The 16,863-nt window shown below is 62.6% G+C and overlaps 1 protein-coding gene across 1 annotated transcript; it reads right to left on the bottom strand.

The window, feature by feature from the left end:
* Nucleotides 1–1,121: 1,121 nt before the first annotated feature.
* Nucleotides 1,122–12,928, bottom strand: PIK3R2 (phosphoinositide-3-kinase regulatory subunit 2; the record flags this gene model as incomplete). Its single annotated transcript, XM_080715050.1, has 15 exons — nucleotides 1,122–1,329; nucleotides 1,396–1,566; nucleotides 1,658–1,729; nucleotides 1,979–2,155; nucleotides 2,548–2,690; nucleotides 4,711–4,836; nucleotides 4,903–5,083; nucleotides 5,185–5,283; nucleotides 5,382–5,490; nucleotides 5,619–5,704; nucleotides 6,242–6,446; nucleotides 6,526–6,657; nucleotides 6,745–6,795; nucleotides 7,017–7,109; nucleotides 12,607–12,928. The coding sequence occupies 15 exons, from the start codon at nucleotides 12,926–12,928 to the stop codon at nucleotides 1,122–1,124; spliced, it is 2,175 nt and encodes a 724-aa protein (XP_080571176.1).
* Between the last annotated feature and the right edge of the window lie 3,935 nt (nucleotides 12,929–16,863).

Raw genomic sequence — 16,863 nt, 5'->3', positions numbered from 1 at the left:
GGACTTAAGAAATAGAATCGTCACAATTCTTCCTTCTCACGGCCTCCGCGCGCTCGGCCCCACTGCCCGGGCCGGGCCAGCTGTCTGCACCCTCAGAGGTGCCCAGCTGGACCAGGGTGGAGGCACAGGCCACTTGGGCATGAAGAGGCGGATCAGAGCGGAGGCCGCTTTGCCAGGGACGCACCCAGGGCCACGGTCACCCTGCCTGGCCACCCGCGGCACCATCCCTGTGCGATGCCTGAGGAGGGCACACACGGGGTCCAGGCAGGGGTCGCCTTGGGCCTGCGTGTTAGGCAGATGTGGAAGGGTCTCCTGGCGGTGGCTCATGCTGGGACTGCGGGACCCTGAGACCTGGGCGCCCAGGGGGGCGTGAAGACCGTGGTCATTCGTGCACTGGAAACGAGGGGACGGCGGTTGGGGCGGTGCTTCCAAGCACAGGGGAAGGGGCAGCCCGGGTGGTGGGCGGGGGCCGAGCTGGGATGGCTGTGCTGTGACCTGGACAAGCCCCTCCAGCTCCCCGACCTCGAATAGCCCAGAGGAGCCTGCAGGGCCTGGGCGCCAGGGCCTGGGCTAACCACAGCCGCTCACCGGGCCCCAAAATGCCGGGCGCAGAGGACCCCAGACGCCCCGACACTACCAGCCACCCGTGTTCAAATGTTTTATATCCGTATCAATAACAACGTACCGTACAAAACCTGCCACCCAGCCTGGCTGGGCCGGCAGCGAGGGGTGCGAGGGCCTCGCAGAAAACCAGGCCGTTCGTCCCGAAACAGGAGAGAAAAGAGGACTTTACAGGAGACAATCAGACCACACGACTGGGGGCCTGGGTCGCAGCCGTCCTGGCGCTGGGCCCTCCCCGGTTATTTTTAACCTTCTTTCTGGGGGGGGGGGGACTTCTCCTGGGCTGCGGCCCCACCGGGCGCAGTTTCACTTCGGCATATGGAGGGGAAGTTGGGGTCTTGGGGCGGGTCCCGCCCGGCCCCGAGAGTCACCGCCGAGGTTCTTGGAAGCAGCCGAGCGGAGGGAGAAGTTCCTTCCTGCCCCGACCCCATGTCTATGGCTTAAAAACTCGGGGGCCCGGGCGGGGCCTCCGTAGACGCCGCGGCGGGCGCGGTGCGGGCTCAGCGCGCGGCGGGCGGGGGCCCCGGGCCGGGGGCGCGCACGGGGTGCGCCAGGGTCACGGCCAGCGCGTCGTTGTGCTGCAGCAGCGAGGCGTGCTGGTAGTGCAGCACCAGCTCCTTGAGCGAGCCGTACAGGTTGTAGGGCTCGGCGAAGCCGAAGCCCGTGGCCGTGCGGTAGATGACGCAGTGCTTCGTGTCGCCGTCCACCCTGCGGGAGGGGAGCGGGGTCAGCTGGGCCTCGGCGCCCCCGGCCCGCCCGCCGCCCGGCACTCACACCACGGAGCAGGCGTAGCAGCCTCGCTGGCTGCTCTCGCGGATGAGGAAGGTGCCGTCCCGCCGGCCGCTCAGCATCTCCTCCGCCTGCGTGCGGTTGATCTTGCCCACGTACCACGTGCGCTCCTCGTGGTGCGGGAGGTCGTCCTCGTCCTCCATCAGCGAGTACTGGCTGTGAGGACCAGGGAGGCGGCGTGGCTCTCCCCGCGGCCTCCTCCCCGCCCCGCCGCCCGCCCGCCCGCGCCCTCCCCAGGCCCACTCACTCCTCCGGCTCGTTCTTGATCCCCAGCCACTCGTTGATCTTCTTCTGGCGGGCTCCCTTCTGGGTGAGCCACCTGGGGGAGGGGCGGGTGAGGGCCGGGGCCTGGGGGCTGAAGCTGGCTACAGGCCAGCCCGGCCGCAGGGGCTCCCGGCGCAGCCCACCCGCTCTCCTCCCCTGTCCCCGGCCATTTTTCCGCCTCCATGAACACTTAGGAAGTCCCGGGAATGGGCGGCTGGGGGCCCGCCTTCCCGGAGGTCCAGGCCTGGGCGCAGCTAAATGCCCGGGGCAGCTAGGGCGGCACGGGCGGGCGGGCGCCGCTCACACGAGGTACTGGTCCCGGATCTTGCGCAGCTGCAGGAGGTCGGGCTTGAGGCTGTTCATGCGCTTGTCGATCTCGCGGTTGTCCGAGGCCTGCGCCCGCAGGTCCTGCTCCAGCTTCCTGCGGCTCTCGTGGATCTCCGCGATGCGCGAGCGGAGCCGCTCCGAGTTCAGCAGGATCCTGCGGGCGGCGGCCGGAGGCCTGAGCAGGGTCCCGGCCCTGCCTGGCCCGCGCTACTCACTCCAGAGCGCCGACTGCGCACCGCCCTCCGGGGGCCCGGCTGGCCCCTTCCCTCCCTCCCTGGGGTACTATCTGGAAGCGGCTTCCTAAGCGGGGAGGCGGCCGGCGTCACCCTGCGCCCCCCCTGCATCTGCCCCCCCCCCCCCCCCCCCGCCGCCTCTCCACCCCGCCCACCCCTGCATCTCCCCCCCCGCCCCTCCGCCCCCTGCATCGCCCCGCCCACCCGCCCCTCCCACCCCTGCATCTCCCCCCCCTCTCCGCCCCTCCGCCCCCTGCATCTCCCCGCCCACCCACCCCTCCGCCCCGCCCACCCGCCCCTCCGCCCCGCCCACCTCTGCATCTCCTTGTCGTCGCCCTCGCGCCGGAAGCGCTCCAGGTACTCCTTGCTGCACCTCTCCTGCGTCTGGCCCTGCTCCTCGAAGATCTTGATGGTCTCATTGAAGGCCTCGATCGCCGTGCGCTTCATCTGCAGCTCCTGCGGGGGACAGAGCTTAGTTAGTACCTCTAGAGGGGCTCCGCGGGAGGCAGAGCTTAGTACCTCTAGAGGGGCTCCGTGGGAGGCAGAGCTTAGTACCTCTAGAGGGGCTCCTCAGAGGTCCCCGCCCACCTCGGGGATGCCCTCCCGGCTGAAACGTCAAAGCAGATGTAGAGAGAACAGCAAGAAAGCGCACTCCTACCCACCACCAAAACCCCACGCCCCAGCCCTCCGTCCATCATGTACCCCTCTGGGCATCTACAAACCCCGAGCCGGCTAGCATTGCTGAGAATTAATGACGCCAGCTGCTTTTTAGGGTAAATACCTCCTCTGTATTGTGTTAGGTGCCCTCTTAAAGCCCCCCAAAGCTAGAACTGTTTTGGGGGAGTTGAGGCCTAGAGAGATACCAGGTTCACTGATGTCTCCAAGCCAGCTCAGCCTCTCCTGAGGCCCTTCTCCCCTCCCCCTTTTGTGGAGATTAAACCCAGGGATATTTTTATTCTATTTACTTACTTATGTATTTTTGTGGCTCTGGGGATGGAACCCAGGGACATTCTATCTCCAAGCTACACTCCCAGCCCTTTTTTTAAATTTTGAAACAGGGTCTCACTGAGTGCAAAGGGCATAAGTAGTAGCTGAGGCTGTGAACCGCAATCCTCCCGTCTCAGCCTCCCAAATGCTGGGATTACAGGAGTGACCGCTACGCCTGGCTTTATTTATTTTGGTTTTAACTTTCGCCAGGCGTGGTGGCGCACACTTGTAATCCCGGCATTTGGGAGGCTGAGACAGGAGGATCGCACAGGTTCAAAGCCAGCCTCAGCTACTGAGACTCTGTTTCCAAATAAAGTATAAAATAGGTCTGGGAGTGTATCCTGGAGGTAGAAAGCCCCTGGGTTCCATCCCCAGTACCACCAAAAAAAAAAAAAAAAAAAAAAAAAAATTAACTTTTCCTTTTTTTGTGGTAGTGGGTAAATTTTCTTTTGTGTTTCTGGTGCTGGGGATGGAACCCAGGGGCATTTTCCCTCTGAGCTACACCCCAGCCCTATTTTAGTTTTTATTTGGAAACAGGACCTCACTACAGCTTGCTTAGGAGCCTTGCTATGTTGAAGTTGGCTTTGAAACTTTGATCCTGCCTGGTCTGTCCTGGGATCACAGGTGTGCACCACCGGGCCTGGTCTGTCCTGGGGTTTGACTCAGGTCATTCTACGTCTGAGTTACACCCCTCGCTGTTAGTTTTGAGACAGGATCTTACTGGGTTGCGGGGCTCGCCTTGGACCTGTGATCTGACTCAGCTTTCCAGATCCTGGGATTTCAGACGTGGACCACCATGTCCGGCTTGTTTTTTATTTTGAAACAGGGTCTGTTGCCGAGAGTCTTACTAAATTGCTTAGGCTGGCTTCAAACTTGAAGTCCTCCTGTCTCAACTGCCCAAGTATTGAGATTCCAAGTGTGCACCGCCGTGCCTGCTGGTGTTTTTTTATTTGTCCCTTAATTTTAGCTTTATTTTCCTGTTTTTCTTTTTTGCTGTACAGGGAACGGAACCTCGGGACATTCTACCACTGAGCTCTACCCCCAGCCCTATTTCTAATTCTTTAATTTTACTTTTTTTTTTTTTTTTTTTTGCAGTACTAGGGATGGAAGCCAGGGGCATTCTACCTCTGAGCTATACCCCCAGCCATATTTTATTTTTATTTATTTTTTGCTATACTGGGGATGGAACCCAGGGGCATTCTCCCTCTGAGCTACGCCCCAGCCCTAGTTTTTATTTATTTTTGAAGCAGGACCTCACTGAGTTGCAAAGCAAGAACCGTGTGCCTCCTGTCTCAGTCCCCCCAGTGCTGGGGCTACAAGCACGCGCCATCATGCCCAGCTTCAGTCCTTTTATTCTGAAGCAGAGGGCCCCCCTGAACTGCGGATGTCAGCTTCACACCAGATCCTGTCCCAGCCTCGCAGGAGTGAGCCACCGCGCCCAGAAGCTGCCCGCAGACGGCCCCCTGCCCTGGGCGGGGCTCCAGAGTACCTGGGAGGTGCGCGTGTACTCCTCGTACAGCTGGTCGTACTCGCGGCTCTTGTCCTGGTACTGCTGGTGGTAGACCTTCAGCTGGGCGCCCACGGCCTCCACGCTGTCCTCCTTCACGATCTGGTCCTGCGGGAGGCACGGGGGTCAGGCGGGCCCTGGCTGATGGCGCCGGGCTCCCGACCTGGCACGGACCTGCTGGTACTTGGACACGGGGTAGAGGAGCCGCGTGTCCAGCTTGGCGTTGTACTGCGCCAGCGACTCGTGGCGGTAGTGTGTGATGAGGTCCACCACGGAGCAGAAGGTGAGCGGCTCCGAGAAGCCGTAGTGCCCGTCGCGGTGGAAGACCTTGATGAGTTTGTTGTTGCCGCCCTTCCTGCAGTGGGAGGGAGCAGGGGTTCGCGGGGGCTGGGCAGGGAGCAGGGGTTCGCGGGGGCTGGGCAGGGAGCCCGCGCCCGCCGAGGCCCGCCCGCGCACCTGAGTGTGAGCGTGTACTCCCCCTGAATCTTGCTGGACGCATCTCGCACCAGGAACGTGCCGTCCGGCGTGTCCCGGAGTTTCTCGTTCACCTCCTCCCTGTCGGGGCACCCAAGATGGGGGTGTCCGCACTCCGGCGCCCGCCGAGGCCCCCCCAGGTCCCGCCCGCCCGCCCGCCCGCCCGCCCGCGAGCCTACCTGGAGATGTCCCCCCAGTACCACTCGGCGTCCTGCAGGGAGGCTGGGCTCCCCCCGTTGGCCACGCCCGTGGGGGCCGGCTTCACCTTGGAGGGCTTGGGCGGCAGCGCTGGGGAGAGGAAGCACGCTCACATTAGGCGCCAGCTGTATGCAGCGGCCGCTCCACTGCAGCTGGGCCTGGGGACCAGCGCTCCTGGCCAGCAACAGGAACCGACCACGCCCTGCGGGGCAGGTTACCCGGGGGAGCGGCCTCCAGCTCCTGCAGATGTTCCTGCAGCAGCTTCTCCACCAGCAGCGCCGGGAAGTCGGGGGCGGGCTCACTCCTGGGGGGAGAGGGGCGCAGTAAAGGCGGGCAGGCGCCCCGCACGGGGGAGGGGGGCAGATGGGAGGAGCGTCCGAGGAGGAGGAGGAGGAGGCACGGCCAGGTGTGCAAGTAGCGTCGGGTTTAGGTTTTCCCGCTCAGTGTTCCCCAAAAGAAAGGGAGAACCATCCCGGGGCTCCTGTGTCGGGGCGGGGGCGGGCACAGGGCAGGCCCCTCTCAGCCGGCCCGCCCCTTCCCCTCCAGTGGCCTCGCCCCGCCCACACCCCCCGCAACCCGCCCCTTCTCCTCCAGGCCTCTAGGGCTCCTTCCCATTGCCAGCCCCACCCCGCTTCATCCCCACCCAGCCCAGCCCACCCCCTTCTCCAGGCCTCCAGCTACAGCAGCTCCTTTCCAACGCCAGCCCCGCCCCGGACACGCCCACAAAGCAGCCCCTTCCCCATGGTCAGGACAGCCTGTTTCCCCACCCGCTGAGGCCACGCCCACCGCAGCCTACCCACAAGCCCTACGGGCCGGGCCTCCCCTCCAGCCGGCCGCTCACCCTTCGGGCGCGCCCCCTGGCGGCGGGGGCTGCGTGTGCAGCAGCAGGGGCCCAAAGGCGGCCCCCAGGGCGCGGACGGCGGGCCCGGCGGCAGGGGCGCAGCGGGCCACCCGGCCCAGGTGCTGCAGCAGGAAGCGCAGCGTGAGCGCGCCGTGCAGCGGCAGCGTCGGGGGTTCGAGCACCGGCCCCACGGGCCCCGCGGACTCTGGGGACGGAGCGAGAGGGCAGGATGAGCGGGCAGGGGCCGGCATCCCCTCCCCAGCCCGCGGGCCTGCCGCGCTCACCCCGCAGGGCCCGGTGTGCCTCCGCCGCGGCCTCCGGTGTCACGAGGGGCGCAGGCAGGGCCAGCAAGAAGCCCTTTATTCCGTCGGACAAGGCGGCGGCGTCCCACTGACCCACATCGCTCAGGGACCAGTCTGCGGGCGCAGGGGGCAGGTCTGTGCACCTCGGCCCCTGGCGCGGCCCGCGGCGCCCCCCAGCCCTGCCCACGGAGGAGCCCTCACCTGTCCGCGGGACGGGCAGCTCCAGCCGGTAGTGGGACTCGCCGTCCAGCCCTGCGGGGATCAGGAGCCGGGGAGTCAGCTCGCCCCGACCCCATGCAGGGCCCCAGTGGCCCCGCAACCCAGCCATGGTCCTGGAGCCCTAAGATAAGAGCGGGGCGGGGGAGGTCCAGCCCATCTCCCCATCCAGCCTGGTCTCCCCCACAGGGAACCGGGCGGCCATTAGGGAGGTAAGCACACAGAGCCCTGGGGTTCCGAGCCAGGCGGAGGCTCACCTGTCTGCTCAAGGGTCTCCACGAGCTTCAGCAGAATCGGGGGCGCCACGTCAGGTGGTGAGAACTGCTCAGACAGGTCGGGGAGCACGAGGCCTGCCGGGGGGGGGGGGGGGGGCAGCGTGTTGGCAGGTCTCGCAGGGACTCAGCCCCTGTGCCTGCTGAGAAGCCTGCCTGGTGGCTCCGGCGGGCCCAGGCCCAGCTCAGGCTAGGGCTGGGCTCGGGGCCGCCACCATGGGGAAGCTGGATGGTAGAAAACAGTTTTCAGAGGTAAAACACCAAGAAATCAGCTGTCCTGGGCGTGGCGGCACACCCCTGTAATCTCAGCACTTGGGAGGCTGAGACAAGAAGACCGCAGGTTCGAGTGCAGCCTCAGCAAGTAGTGAGATTCATTAACTTAGGGAGACCGTTTTGAAATAAAATAGGGCAGGTGTAGCTCAGAGGTAAACTGACCCTGGGTTCAATCCCCAGTACCACACAAACATGCACACACACAAAAGAAATAAAGAAGAAAGGATCGGCCAGTGTGGTGGAGTAAGCCTGTATTCTTAGTATTTGGGAGGCCAAGACCTCAATGCCATAGGCAACACAGCGGGACTCTCAAAATAAAAGACAGCCGGGCGTGGTGGCGCAGCTTGTCATCCCAGCATTCTGGAGGCTGAGACAGGAGGATCATGATTTGTGGACGGCCTCAGCTACTTAGTGAGGCCCTCTGCAACTCAGTGAGACCGTGTTTCAAATTAAAGAATAAAAAAACAGGGCTGAAGGTGTAGCTCAGAGGTAGAATGCCCCTGGATTCCATCCCCAGTACCACAAAGAATAAATAAAGTAAATAAATAAAAAATAAAACTGGGCTGGGGGTGTAACATGTAGGCAGAATATCTCTGGGTTCAGTCCACAGCACAACACCCCACAAACAATTCACACAACTTCAGAGAGCAGGTGTGCTGGGCGGGACAATGGAACCCCCAAAGATATGTCCAAGTCCTGCTCCCCAGCACCTGTGACCCTACTTGGAGACAAGACCTTTGCAGGTGCAAGTGAGGAAAGGACTTCTGGGTGAGATCATCCTGGATTGGGGGGCCCTAAGCCAACCACCGGTGTCCTGTGGGGAGTGAGGGCCAAGGGCAGGGGGACTGCAGTGACCATCCCCGCGCCGCAGAGGCCTGGACGCAGAGCCTGGAAGGCGGCAGGAGAGCTGGGTGCGCGGTGCACACAGGATCGTAGGTCCAAAGCCAACCTCAGCTACTCGGTGAGACCCTGTACCCCCCAAATGAAACCCCCAAAAGGTGGCAGCAATAATAAAAGACCGTACTTCAGAGTGAGCAGGCCCTGGTTCTTGGACGCTTGAGTTCTAGAGACATTATGAGTTTTTTTTCTTTTTCTTTTCTTGTGGTACAGGGTATGAAATCAGGGGCATTCTATCTCCAAGCTACACCCCCAGCCCGATTATTTATTTATTTATTTATTTATTTATTTATTTATTTATTTATTTATTTATAAACAGGGTCTCACTGAGTTGCAGAGGGCCTAAGTAGCTGAGGCTGTTGTGAACCTCGATCCTCCAGTCTCAGCCTCCCAAATGCTGGGATTACAAGCGTGGGCCACCACGCCTGGCTCCCAGGACTGTTTTTTATTCCTTTTTTTTTTTTGGTGGTACTGGGGATGGAACCCAGGGGCCTTCTATCCCCAGGCTACACTCCCAGACCTATTTTATATTTTATTTGGAAACAGGGTCTCTTAAAGCAGCTGAGGCTGGCTTCGAACCTGCACAATCCTCCTTTCTCCGCCTCCCAAGCGCGGGGATTACAAGCGTGCGCCACTATGCCCGGCTATTTTTTATTTTTATTTTTGGTGGTACTGGGGCTCCTGGAAACCCTTCTACCTCCGGGTTACACTCACAGACCTATTTTTATATTTTTTTTTTATTTGGAAACAGGGTCTCTTAAGCCACTTCAAACCTGCACAATCCTCCCGTCTCTGCCTCCCAGCGTGGGGATTTACAAGCGTGCGCCACCACGCACGGCTTTGCCTGGTTGTTTTTTAGTCCTGATTTTAAAACAGGGTCCCACTAAGTGGCAGAGGCCTCGCTAAGTAGCTGAGGCTGCCCAAGAAACGGAATCCTCCTGTCTCAGCCTCCCAAATGCTGGGATTACAAGTGTGTGTCATCACGCCTGGCTTTCCTTTTTTTTTTTTTTTTTAACCTAGTGGGGCATTCTACCTCTGAGCTGCACCCTCATCAATTGCTTGAACTTTTTTCTGGTACTAGAGGCCGAAGCAGAGGCTTTCTATCTCCGAGCTGCACCCCAGCCCTCTTTCATTTTTTATCTTGAAATACGGTCTTGCTAAGTTGCTGAGGCTAGCCTCAAACCAGGGGTCCCAATCTCAGCCTCCCCAGCACTAGGATTACAGGGGTGCATCACCATGCCAACCAAAATGGACTTCCACTGTTTGAAGCCACCCAGTTTTCAGTGATTCCTGAAAAACTCATCTGGCAAGCTTGGGCCAGTGCAATGGCCGGCGCGCAGCCTTAGGTGCCAGACCTGCCCTCTCTGGCCTCTGTTTCTTCCTTCGTGTGTGTGTGGTACTGGGGATAGAACCAGAACCCAGGGGCATTCTACCTCCACGCTGTACCCCCAGCCCTACTTTATTTTATTTTTTTTTTCATGGTACTAGGGGTGGAACCCAGAGGCTTTCTACCTCCGGGCTATACTTCCAGACCTTTTTTATATTTTTATTTGGAAACAGGGTCTCACTAAGTTGCTGAGAGCCTCACTCAGTAGCTGAGGCTGGCTTCGAACCTGTGCGATCCTCCTGTCTCAGCCTCCCAAGCGCGGGGATTACAAGCATGCGCCACCATGCCTGGCTCCTACTTTATTTTTTGAAACTGGGTCTCACTAGGTTGATTAAAGTATCACTGCTCGCTGAAGCTGTCCTCAAACCTATAATCCTCCTGTTCAGCCTCCCAAGTACCGGGATTACAAGCACCTACCGTCGCCAGGCTCGGGACTCGGTTTCTTCACAGGAAAAACAGGCAGCTAGTGTGATCATTTTTGTGTGTGTATGTGTGTGCTGAGGGCCGGACACAGGGGCAGTCTACCTCCAAGCTACACCCCTAGCTCTATTTTATTTTGAAACGTGGAGACCTCATAAGATTGCTGAGGCTGGCTGCGAACCTGCGATCCTCCTGTGTCAGCCTCCCAAGTACCGGGATTACAAGCGTGCGCCACCACGGCCGGCTTTTCAGTTTTTCTTTGCGGTGCTGGGGCTGCAGCCTGGGCCTCGCGTCGGCTAGGCCAGTGCCAATCCGAGCTGCACTCCAAGCTCTTTGGCCTTTCTTTTTTTCTTGCGGTACCGGGGATGGAACCCTGGGGCATTGTACCTTCGAGCAACACCCTCGGCCCTATTTTTTATTCTTTATTTTGAAACAGGGTCTCACTGAGTTGCAAAGGGATGCGGTAAGTAGCTGAGGCTGTCCACGAACCACGATCCTCCGGTCTCAGCCTCCCGAATGCGGGGATGACAAGCGCGCGCCACCGCGCCCAGCTTGTCCCTTCTTAAATGAAAGAGAGGTTGGAAAGGAAGAGAGTCCCCATTTGAATCTGAACAGCTGAGGTGTACGTGTGTGTGTGTGTGTGTGTGTGTGTGTGTGTGTGTGTGTGTGTGGTAGTTACTGGGGCACTCTAACTCTGACCTACACTCTGACCCCTGTTTTACTTGGCGACAGGGCCTCATTAGGCTGCTGAGGCGGGCCTCAGACCTGCAAGCCTGCCGTCTGAGGATCTCAAGTACTGGGATACAAGTGTGCCGCCATGCCTGGCTGGAACAGTTTATTTCAAGAACCCCTCTCCATTTTCTCAGCCATTCTGCTTCTAAACGCGCGCGTGTCTCCTTTGGTATGCCGCCAGCCCTCCCGGCAGGTGGCCCGGCGTCCTGGCCGGCCCCTCCCGCGGACCTGCGTGCAGGGCCCTTTGTGTGCGCGCCACCCCGCCCGCCTGCGCCGCCACCATGTGCTGTGGCTCTGGCCCTTGGCGGGGACGCCCTGGCACCCGGCAGGGGCAAGCTGGGGCCTGCGGGGCCTCCCTGACTGACGAGCCAGGTGGAGCCTGGGGCTGGAAGAGGCCCAGCTGCGTGGAAAACGCCAAGAAAAGAACAGGAAAAAAAAAAAAAAAAAAAAAGGCCCAAGCAGAAGGGAAGAGGCAGCGGGGGCGTCCTGGCTGCTGGGGAGGGGTCGCGGTTCTGTGAGCTGCAGCCTGAGCTCCCCGTGGCCGTCTGCAAGGCAAGGATGAGAGGCGGGGCGAGCGGCCAAACTCCCCGTGGCTGCGCAGCAGCGCCGGAGACTGGGCCTCAGCACATTTCCCCAGCAACACCCAGACACTGCGGCTGCTGCTCCCTCCTGGGGAAACTGAGGCCTGGGGCGGTCAGGCCCCGCCAGGACCACAGGGCCCTGGAAGGTCTGCAGGGCCCGCTGGGCGGGAGCGGCTGTGTGGAGCCTGGAGCTGCGCCAGGCCGAGGGAGGCGGCTGTTACCAGGGGGAGAGGCAGACTCTGGCCCCGAGCCCGGATGAGGCCGCCTCCTGCTCCCCAGGCCAGGCCCTGGAGAGGCCATAAGCGGCAAAGGCCGGCGTCCTCCCTGCTGCCGGGCGCTGGCCTCAGCACCTTGGCCCACGGAGCAGGCCTTGGCCTGTCCTGGGAGTGCCCGAGTGCGTCTGCCCCTTTGTACTCTGGTCTCCTGGCCTCGGCTGCCCCCAGCCTCCTTCTGAGAAACCCGAGCCTCAGTCTCCCCGGTTGGGCCGGGCCCTGGCCTGTGCCCAGCACCCTCTGCTTGGGCACTCTCATTCTCTACTGCCGGCACAGCGGGGGCACGCGGGAATGGCTGAGGGTCCTCCAGCTGCAGGACCTCCAGGGTACCCCAACTGTCTGGGCTCTGCACTTTGCAAGCAAGATGGGGGCAGCAGAGGGTCCTGTGAGGAACCCCGCCTGCAAACTGCGGGCGGAGCAGGGCTGAGTCTCATCCGACTGAGCGCTCTCCCTCTCCCCTGCTCTGCCCGCTGGCTGTTCTCAGAAGCGACCATTACACTCCTGGAGTTTTTGGCGCGGTACTGGGCATGGAACCCAGGGCCCGTCTACCTCTGAGCCATCCCCCCAATCCTATATTTTGTTCTTTAATTTGAAACGGGTCTCCCTGAGTTGCAGAGGGCTGAGTAGCTGAGGTTGGGGTGAACCTGCGATCCTCCTGTCTCAGCCTCTCGGGTACGGGGGTTACAAGCCTGCGCCCCACGCCCAGCACTGCCGCCACATTCCCACCCAGCACCTTGGCCCCGGCTGGGCGCACAACCAGGACTCCATCCCAGCCCCTCCCACACAGGGCTCCGCCCTTCGGTGTCACTTCTACAATCAGAAGCCCCAAGGAAGAAGGACCAGGCCTGTGTCCAGGGCTGAGCTCATCCCTTGACGCACTGTCCCCAAAGACATCTCTTCAACAGCCACATGTCCCGAGTCCTCCCCTCCTGGAAAGGGCCCGTGTTCCCTCGATGCGGAGGAGACTAGGGGCTGTGGGGACACCCGCTTTCCAAGGTCACGCGGAGGCTCACCTGGATCCAGGGGCCCATCCCGGGGCCTGGCAGGCAGTGGGCGGGGTCCTCGTGGGCGAGGGCCGGGCCGGGCCAGGGCCACAGGCCCCAGGAACTCCACGTAGGTGCCAGGGAAGTCTCCTCGCTGGCGCGTGCGCTCATTGAAGCCAGGCATCCATCCCACGCTCTGGGGGCAGCGCTCACCGCCCTCCGCCACACCCAGCGCCAGCAGGGCGGCCCGGCTCACCACCAGCAGGTCCCCGGGCAGCAGCTCCAGGTCCTCGGGCCGCTCCCGGCGGAAGGGGTACAGCGCGCGGTACTGGAAGCCGTCGGCGCCGGCCATGGCTGGGGTGGGGTCTGGCGCTCAGGCAGCTGTGGGCGGCCCTGCTGGCCCCATGCGCTGGGGAGGCTGGCTGGGTCCGGTGGGGCGCTCAGACCTGAATCCCAGAAGTCACAGGCGGCCGCGGGGGCCGCTCATGCCCGGCTCCAGGGCGCTGGCTGTGCATCTACCATCCGTCAACCAGGACGAGGGGTCATTGAGTCACCGTGGTCCCCATCTGACAGAAGATCGTTCCCTCACTTGGGGGCCTGAGGCTGGCAGCTCCTCCAGCGGTGCCACCCGGGGGAGCCCAGGGTGCAGGCTGCCACCATGCTTGCTGGGCAAGTCCGCCTAGAGGAAGAGGGCAGGGGCAGGTCAGCCGTGGCCAGCAGGATTCTTCTCCCCCAACATAGAGAAGGGGACAAAACCCAGCTCAGAACCCCAGAACCAGCTGAGTGTAGTGGCACACCCCACTTGGGACACTGAGATAGGAGCGTCACAGATTCTAGGCCAGCCTCAACAATTTACTGTGAGACCTTAAAAAAAAAGGGATTGGGGCTTAGCTCAGACGTAGAATGTCCCTGGATTCAATCCCAGCTCTGCATGTGTGCACCAGCCCACACACACTCACTCTCTCTCTCTCTCTCTCTCTGAATCCCTGGAACCAATGAGCGATCCTGGGGAGCCAGCCCGTGCCTCAGTTTCCCCATCTGTATAATAACAGCCTTACTGGGCGTGGAGCTCCTAAGAACCTGTCCTGGCCTACGTTTTGCTGAGTTCCACAAGCCGGCTCTTCACTGTGCTGCAGAAAGGGGGTACTGAGGCTCAGGACTAGGTGTTTGTACTACGGCTCAGTGGGTCAGGGATCAGCTGAGGCTCAAATCGAATGGCCAAGGAGATCTACTCGAAGCAAGAGCAGGGCAAGGTGGGGGCACCTGAGGTACTTGGGTGGCTCCAAGGAGGGGTGAGGCCTGCGGGGGCAGGGGAGGAGGGCGCAGGGCAGGCCAAGAGGCCAGTCCAAGTCCCTACAGGGTGTGTAAGCGGAGGCAGTCCCCAGCCATCTTAGGTCCAAAAAGTAGAGGGGGTGGTGTGGGGAAGAGGTGCGGGGACCTAGCCTGGCCGCCAGCAGTGGGTAGAGGGAGGCTGCCAGGGGGTAGGCAGAGATCCACGGACACCCACACATTCGGCCCCGCCTGCAGCTGTGGTCCCGAGCGGGGAGGCGGCGTCTGCTCTCCTGTCCTCCAGGGGCCAGGAGGCGGCACTGGGCAGAGAAGGGCGCCCGCAAGGCCTGCCACGGGGAAGGAGGGCGCCCCCGCCTCAGAGTGCTGCACCCACAGCGCCCACCGCCCCACAGGGGCCTGAGGGCCAAGTGGAGAGTCCGGGGTCCATCCCCAGGCCGCAGGGAACCCCCAGAAGGTGTCTGCGCAAGCCAGAGGGGCTCCACCTTCCAGAGCCAGCGTTCGCTCGCTCTCCGGCCTTTGTCAGCCTCGCTCTACAGGTGGGGAAACTGAGGCCCGGGCAGGTGACTTCTACGAAATCGCCGGATCCACCTGCCCGTCCGCCACCGAGCTCCGGGGTGCAAACGTCTGCAGCGCGGGGCGCCCCCCGAGCCCAGGAGGAGGAGGTGGGGCCGGGGCCGGGCCGGGGGCTGCACGGGTGGACGCGGGGCCGGCGTGCCCACTCCCGCAGCCGCGCCTGGGGCCTGCTGGACCCCGCAGCCCGGCCCGCGGCCGGAAGCGGAGCCGGGCGCCCCCCGCCCGCCGCCCCGCAGGGGGCCGGCGCGATGCCGGGCGCTGCTCCTTCCCGCCCGACGCCCCCTCCCGGCAGGGCCTCCGCGCGCGCGGGGCCGCAGTCCCGCCCCGGCCTCCGCCGCGGGGACCCTCCCCAGGCCGCCCGCCGGGGCCCCCGAGCCCGCGCCCCCAGCCGGGCCCACCTGGTCGCGGCCGCCGCCGCCCGAGCCCGGCCGGCCCCGCGCTCCTCCGCGGCCGCCGCCGTGGGATCCCCGCGTCAGCGCCGCCGCCCGAGCGGGCGGGCCCGCCCCCGGCGGAAACTGCCGAGCGCCTTCGGCGCGGCCCGAGCCCCCGCTTCCGGGAGGAGCCGCGCGAAGTCTCGCGAGAGCCGCCCGCGCCGGAAGCGCCGAGCGCGACCCCGGCCGCCGGGCCCCGCCGGTCCTCCATGGGCGCCGGGCGTCGAGGCCGGAGCCGCGGCGGCTCCCGGAGTTCCCAAAGGTGGCGGGTTCCGGAGGGCGGGTGAGATGGCCGCAAGTCAGAAAACAGGAAGGCGGCGGCGTGGGGAGGCGCTATGGCGACAGGACGCCCCGCCCCCCGCCGCTGCCATGGCAACCCGGAGCGTCCGGAAGCAGCGCCGGGCTATGCGGCCTCGCAGGCTGGAGCCCCGCGGTCTGGGGCCGGGGCCGAGTTCCTCCGCTCAGGAAGCTGCAGATCGTGTTCGGGGAGGGGCGTAAAGTGCCTAGGAACGCCCTTAAAGTCGCTCGTTTGTTTTTTTGTTTATTTTTGGCACCGGGGATGGTACCCAGGGGTATTGGGCCTCCACGCAACACCTGCAACCCTTTTTTAAATTTTCATTATTTTTTGTGTTTGAAATTGGGGGTTTACCCTTTAGGCATTCTACCTCCGAGCCCTATTTTGTTGTTTTTATTTTGAAACAGGGCTTCACCGAGTTGCTGGAGACTGAGTCTCAGGTTGCTGCAGCTGGCTTCCAGCCTGCCATCCTCCTGTCTCAGCCTTCCAAGTGCTGGACCTCAGGGGCGCACCACCACGCACAGGGCTCCAGAAGTGTCTACGTGGAGTTTGTTTTTTGAGGGGGTTAAGGGAGTGCGGGAGGGGTTTTGCTTGGTTGCCTATGCTGGCCTTTGAACTCTTGGCATCCCAGGCACAGCTGGCCTGGATGAAGGTTTTAAGTACCACTTATGGGTACTGGCAGTGAGGGGTAGCAGGCGGCCAAGATGGGAGACGTCAGGAGAGTCAGCGGTGAACTCCTACTCAGCCTTCAATGGCTGAGTCACGAGACTTGTTGCCAGCCCATTCCCGTATTGTTCCCTTACCCCCGTCAAACTCTTCATAGACCCAGACATCAGACACTGTCTTTGCAAATGTTGGCTTTTATTCGCTGGCAGCTCCAGGATGGACAGAGGGGAAGCCACGCTGGGCCTGGGGCTGCCCTCCAACAGCAGGCAGTGCAGGGCGAAATGCGGAGCAGGCGCGGGTGCCGGGCGGGCGGCGATCTCTGGACACCAGGCCCTCCTAAAGCTGCCTCCTGATCAGGACCCTCGACGCCTCACCCCGGGAGGGGTTTCTGCCCTCCCTGGCTCCCCCGGCGTGGCGGGCGCCTCACAGCGGAGGCCCCCAGGCCCTTCCAGCCTTCTCAAGGCCGGCCGAGTGAACGCGCTTGGCACACAGCAAGTGCTTGGTAAATAGTCATTGGGATTAGTCTTGTAAACACAAGGAAACTCAGGCACAGAGTGGGAAAAACGCTTTCCCGGAGCCACACAGTGAAGCCGAAACTCAGGCTCGGGCCTCGCTGCCCCCGCCGCCCGAGCTAAGACCGGCGCGGGTCTTCACCCCCGGTCCGTCGGGCGGGCGGAGGCGGCCATTGCACCCTCCCGGTCCTTGCCCGACGGGGCTCGGCCGCCGAGCTGCTTCGTGTGTTCTCAGATCGGTTTGGGGTCGGGGACGGGGTCAGGGAACGCGCGCGCGCGCACAAACACGAATTTTTAGAGCACAGAACAACTAGGAGACACCCACACGCACAGGACTCCGGCGAAAGTGCTCCCTTCTCGGGGGAGGGGGGGGGCCGGCCCTGGCAGCCGCCGGCGCGGGCGGCCCAGGCTGGCTATTGCTTCTAAAAAGTAATAAATTAGTCGCAAGGATGTGCTATTTACAGGTCACCGTCCAACTCCGGGAGGCTCCGCCCCGGGCTGGCCCGGGCTGGCCGGGCGG

The sequence above is a fragment of the Muscardinus avellanarius genome (assembly GCF_963383645.1).
Source record: "Muscardinus avellanarius genome assembly, chromosome: 18".
In the NCBI taxonomy this organism is placed as follows: domain Eukaryota; kingdom Metazoa; phylum Chordata; class Mammalia; order Rodentia; family Gliridae; genus Muscardinus; species Muscardinus avellanarius.
The sequence above is the reverse complement of the archived record's forward strand: the minus strand, read 5'-3'. Positions and strand labels throughout refer to the sequence as shown.